Source organism: Solanum tuberosum, unplaced genomic scaffold, assembly GCF_000226075.1.
Source record: "Solanum tuberosum cultivar DM 1-3 516 R44 unplaced genomic scaffold, SolTub_3.0 scf00198, whole genome shotgun sequence".
Lineage (NCBI taxonomy): Eukaryota > Viridiplantae > Streptophyta > Magnoliopsida > Solanales > Solanaceae > Solanum > Solanum tuberosum.
In genome coordinates, this window is record NW_006239121.1 from 6,996 (window position 1) to 13,412 (window position 6,417).

General features: G+C 33.3%; 1 protein-coding gene across 1 annotated transcript; it reads right to left on the reverse strand.

The window, feature by feature from the left end:
• Positions 1–574: 574 nt before the first annotated feature.
• On the reverse strand, positions 575–3,386 carry LOC102577621 (profilin-like protein; the record flags this gene model as incomplete). The annotated part of the gene is given in 4 exon segments (NM_001288441.1): positions 575–734; positions 827–969; positions 1,343–1,480; positions 3,230–3,386. Coding segments are annotated over 3 exon segments (396 nt in total). The 5' UTR covers positions 3,353–3,386.
• Between the last annotated feature and the right edge of the window lie 3,031 nt (positions 3,387–6,417).

The window sequence follows — 6,417 nt, forward strand, 5'->3', positions numbered from 1 at the left end:
TTGAGCAGGTGAACGTACTAATTTTTTTCATGGCCAAGTCTAACCCTATCAAAGCAGTCTCACCTTGAACCAACCAATAGAAGACCTTGAAGGGAGCTATATATCTGAATGATGAAACGATAATTGTTATTATAAGCAAATTCAGTTAGAGGTAGGTAATCATTTCAATTACCTAATCGTGAAACTCCTCGACATGGAGAGTTTGAATGGTGTGTCTGCCTGTCCATCAATCTATGCCTAAACCCTTATGATTGATGGACGAGAAATGCCTAAACCCTTGCGAAAAAGACTTCCAGAAATGATAGAGCACTTGATGATTACAAACTTCTCCGTTGATCATTTAATTTACGATTTGAATAATAATTAAGCTGAATGTGGCTGTTAATAAATTAATTTCACCCTTCACGTTGGTATATTTATGGATTCACAAAACTGACTTACAATAAATAAAAGGTCAAAAGAAACTCCTACAACTCAAAATATCATTTTTACTCAAGAATCCAGATCCCACCAAAGGTAAACACCACGACCAAGCAAAATGACAACAGATCAAAAATCCAAATTTAAGCAATTCTCCATTATATATAACCAACCAAGTGCTCAATGGCAAAATCTTATATCACTAAAACCATAGAACAAAGAAATACAGTTGATGATTACAAACTTCTCCTCAGTAAACAGCACACATGATGACTTGTTAACGCCCACAACTATGTAAGGATCACAGTAATACACTGCAAAAATATTCAACTCAGTATAATTAAAGTGTGGAATTAAAGACACAAAGAAAACCCATGCCAATGCCAGAAATTTGGAGTCAACTTACCAATATGCCTAGAGACCTTGTTCAAGAAGATAGTCACCCAACCTTTCAACAATCATATTGCACTGTCCAGGAGTCATCGGCTCATCATATATTCCAATGATCAAAGCCTGGCTGGTCTTCTTAATGGTGATACCACCTGGACCCTGAAAATAACAACCACATCCAGACTGAGTCACCACTCCCCACTGAATATAAAATATTACAGAGAACAAATTAATTTGTTGGTAAACAAACACTCGCTTTGAATAATGAACATTAAAACAGGAAACCAAAGGCCCTCAAGCTCCCCATTTCCAAAGGATATCATTTAGTTCATTACTGTGACCAAAAGATACTTGGGAGGATGATTAATTATTTTAACATTCAAGGGAAGTTCTTATGTAAGCTTGTATCATCAAATGGGAGAAGGGATAAAGATTTGTCCAACCCCAACAGGTTGTTCCAGCAACTCAACGAAGCCCAAGTGAGTTAAAGCATTAAAACCTTTTTTTGAAAAAAAAAACAACGATCATGTACCTTCTTCCCTCGGATCACAGCTCCTGGCTCTCCTTGAATCACCATGTATTTTGTTCCCCCAAGATACAAACCAGTTGGAGCTAGTGTTCCAGGTTCCGCAAAGTCATTCATGATGCCTGTTATTTCTTCGGGCTTGAACTGCCATAAAACATGTATCAAAGTTCAACAAATAATTCAATAATAGACAATTTAAAAACAACAAATGATCATGTGTCTCTGAAAAAGAAAAATTGGCCTCTTCCACCCATCCCCTCATTACTCACCATGCTTCCCAAGGGAAATGGTGGTGGGCACAGAGGGAGGTGGCTCTACTGCTAGGATTTCAACTTTATCGGTTCTAGATTAGAATGAAGATAATTGGGTAATTAATTTTGATATTTGTACATATTTAATGAATTTCTTAAAAGAAATATATTGTTTGTGAAAGTCACTGGATTCGGGCAAACCCGTATTTGTACTTCTACAACTGACCTCAGGCAGGCAGTTTAGTAAAATGAAGAGGAGATAACAACTATGGAAGGAAATAGGGAAAAACAGAGGAAAACACAATTTAAATTTTCTACATTAGAAGCACTTAATTTACCATTTAAAATAACCACATTTATAATATGTAATCTTCACACTAGCATAAAACAAATCGAGAACAGCAATCATCATGAACGCAAAGTTTCTAACTATTTAGCTAAGCTGCTATAGCTGTAACCTAAAACTTCATCACAATTAATCAGAAATTATATCCCCTTTCTGAGATCCCCATTGTTCCGAGCCAAAAGAAAAGGGGGAAATCTGTTAAGAACTGGAGGTTTTCGAATCAGACTGGCCCTCACAATAAAAGTTTAACTGGAGAGAAATAGTTCTCGAGTTCTACCTTTACATTTTGTTCCCTTTGGCTTGCTATTCTCTTTCACATCGATCTTCTAACTCTTCTTTGGGCCACATACTCACATCTTCTAAATTAACCTTTCAGACAGGTAAGGTTCTCACCATTTTTTCTAATTATTCGACATGTTCTTCATGAGACCATGCACTCTCAGAAAAATAAAAATGGAAAACCAAGGGAAGATAGGTAGGTTCAACACCTTGTTGGGGACACCACTAATAAGCTCCACCAAATAGATATGGCTCTTACCAGTAGGTTCAACCAGATTAAAGCTCATGGAAGCTTTACTAACTATAGAAATAGGAGTAAATGAAAAGCCTGAAGTTTTTTTACCTCATTCAAAGTTAACTCCTCTCCATATTGTACACAATTTTACATCTCAGACTTCACAGAAGGTCACAATTCCCATACATTTCCTGATTTCCTTTGATAATGGTGGTGTTTGGCAACTTACGCATCAATTATTTCACCGATAAATTGTTATCCCTCACTCGCACATATACCAGGTAGTTATATCCACCAAGCCATAGGCTGATGGGAAATTTACTGATTTTCTTCTATAGGTTTTAAGCACCCAAGGGTTCTAGAAGAGCCAAATAATCCAATATTCCTCCTTACCATGCTTCCAAAATTCTGAGGTACACAAATATCAATAAACTATATGAATCCTCTCTATCCATTCTGTTCTATTCAGATCTATTTAATTCCAATATAAAATAATCATCTAACAGCCTTCATTTCTCCTATCTTAAGACTCTCCCAAAAAAAAATTAATAATAAAAACACCAAAATCTTCTCCCATAGACATCGGGATATATCTGTTTTCATGCTAATTTCACCAAATATACAACAATTCAACAAAACCACGACTTCCCACTTCATAATTCTGAAATTATAAAGTAAAACATCAACAAAATTCGGAAAACCACTTGAATCTGAGTTAGAGCAAAAAACAAAAGGAACCCAGATGAAATCCAGCAAAATTAGAGATGGGTATAGAATAAAACCTGAGGGAAATTGGCAGATTGAGCCCAAACAGTTCCGTCCTGGCCAATAATAGCAGCAGAAGTGAGATGATTACCTTCAATCTCACAAAGCAAGTGCTCATCAACATATGTTTGCCAAGACATCTTTGATTCAACCCAAGTTTCAGCTTCAGTTTCTTCTTCAAAGTAGCTCTGAATTCAAGATCTATGGTTCAGTGAAAATGGCTTTTTGTAGAAGTTGCGTTGATGTTAAGCTCATTAATGTAAATGATCAATATTTTTCTTTTTTTGGTGTAGATAGAATAATTAGAAGATTCGGACAATTATAAAAATCTCCTTTTGACTAAAGTATGACTATTGTTTAACATGTTTTGAGCATATAAGGTTATTATTTTAGTAAAATGTAACATGAAAGTTGTGAATATAAGAAAAATGTTTTTTAGCGAGGAAAAAAATGTTTTTAAAAGTTTAAAATTGATTATTATAGGTTATTAATAGCTAAAAAGAATGATTGTTAAAGAATTTTTTAATGATAATATGATTTTAATCCTTATATGTTTTTTTAGCGGTAGAAATTTTCCTTCATTAATTAGTAATTGGGTCGTTAAAAATCTTAACAATAATCACTAATTTGATCGGTACAAGTACTTATTATAATTATAGTTCTTTTTGATAATTTTAAGTTATTTCAATATCAATATCTTTAACGATAAAAAAGTTTTCTCTAATGTCTATAAACATTAGACAAATCAATCTAAATTAAAAGAGTTTTAAAGATCATATTCTCGTTTGCTATTTTACTAAAATATTTACTGCTAAATAGTAATTACTATTTTATACATACTGGTACAGTAAAAAAACATACTAATTAATTAGTAATATTTATATATAACTTCATTGTTAATAATACAAAATATCAAAGAATGATATATCATTCAAGTTGTATGACATTTGGGACATCAGGATAGGAAAAATCACACGAGGGCCACATATGACACACTCGTATGCGAGTATTTACTATTTTTGAAAAATTCATCCGCAGACCGCAAAAGATGTAGGTGACATGTGGCCAAATCTGATAGTTTCTATAAATTTGTGAAAATCAAAATTCTATTTTATTTCCACTTCTTCACTTGACTTCAGTTGATCTCCTTAATCCTCTCCCGCTCACCCTACTTCAAGGTAAGTGTTTTCTTGCATGTTTCATGCTTATTTCTTCCACATGTACGCTATTTCAATCATAATTTCTCTTCGAAATCTAGTAAATTGAGGGTTTCTCTTGCACAAGAGCCCAAGTGAAGAATTGAGATTTTACTTTGACCTCTTGCACAAGAGCCCTAGTAAAACATCGAATTTCTTAGAATATGTTACTGAAATTTTGATTATAAGCTTATGAAAAAAAAGTTGAACTTCAAAACATTATGAATCGAACAAATTTTGAAGTTTTTGCTTTGATTTTAGTTAAGCAATTCAATTTCAGAGTCAAGTTTTGATATTATAGATGGAGGATTATTAATAGGTTTAGGTAGAATGGAATGGGCTAGAGGCAAAATATTAGGATGATTATATTAGTAAAAAGTTTGAAAAATAATAGTGTCTGTAGAATGGTAATTGTTATTCAATATGTGGCATCATTGAATACGTATTTCCCATTCACCTAGGCATAATAAGAAATAAATAAATTCACTTCGATATATATAAAGGATAATAGATCAATCTATTAGTTAAAGTGGGTAAATAATTTATTTGAACAATTTTAGCGTTCAATCTTAACATTCCGTTTAAGATTTTAAAAAAAATAACTATGATCATAAAAGTTTGTTCACAAAATTTATCTTGTTAGAAAGTTGTTCCAATACTCAAATACTAGCACAAGAAAATTATGATGTCATACTTTTGTCCTTTTTAACATGCAGTGCAAGAATCCGTTTGCCATAGATTTCTCAAGTAAAATTTGGGGGAAAATTTGATAAATAGTGTTTGTCCATATAATTTATCATTATTTGGCAAATTTTTAACGATAATATGAATTTTAATCCTTATATGTTTTTTAAGCGGCATAAATTTTCCTTTATTTGATTTGTACAAGTACTTTTTACAATTATAATTCTTTTTGATGATTTTAAGTTATTTCAATATCAATATCTTTAACGATAAAAAAATTCTTCTCTAATGTCTATATAAATACTAAATAAATCAATTATAAAAGAGTTTTAAAGATCATATTCTCGTTTGCTATTTTACAAAAATATTTACTACTAAATAGTAATTACTATTTCATACATACTAGTACAGTAAAAAATACACTAATTAATTAGTAATATTTATTATAAACTTCATTGTTAATAATACGAAATATCAAAGAATGATATAGCATTCAAGTTGTATGACATTTGGGACATCAGGATACGAAAAATCACACAAGGGCCACATATGACAATATGACTCGTACGTGAGTATTGCTCGAGTTGATATAATCCTTCCTTGTCGAGATTCTTATTCAGTTAGTAGCGTCCCCTATGTTGGACACGACTTAGAGGCTATTTGTATAGGTTGCTTATAACTAAATTGCTCGCTTTTAGCGATTGGATTGTTATTGTTGCCCTTGGGGTTATTGTGGTTAGCTGTAGGAATGTGATCTATGCCTAGAAGAGCTATGTTCTGCCTACAAGGCTATATGGATGCCTAAAAGGGCTATGAGTTACCTACGGGGCTATACTGATGCCTAGAAGGGCTATGAGTTGCCTACAGGGCTATATTGACGCCTAAGAAGGCTATGTGCTTCCTACATGGAAATGTTGTTGCCTAAGAGGGCTATGAGTTGTCTATAAGCTATGTTGATGTCTAAGAGATCTATGTGCTGCCTACGGGACTATATTAATGCCTAAGAGGGCTATAGGACTGCCTATAAGGCTAGGTGACTATCGATAGGGGTATATAGGTTGATTGACACCTTTCGGGCTTATGGAGGCCTGAGTAAGTGGTCTTGTGTGATGTTTGTACCGCCGAGCTTATGGGGGATTGGTTAGGTTGTTGTTTTATTATTTTGACAAGTTTAGATTTAGGAGCAGGTCAGTACACTTATCTTATCCTTGATTTATTTATCAGATTATTCCAGAATATGAGGATACCTCCTCATAATCGATTGCCTTTCCTACTCTGTACATTATTTTATACTGACACCCCATTGCCTTGGGGGTGCTGCATTC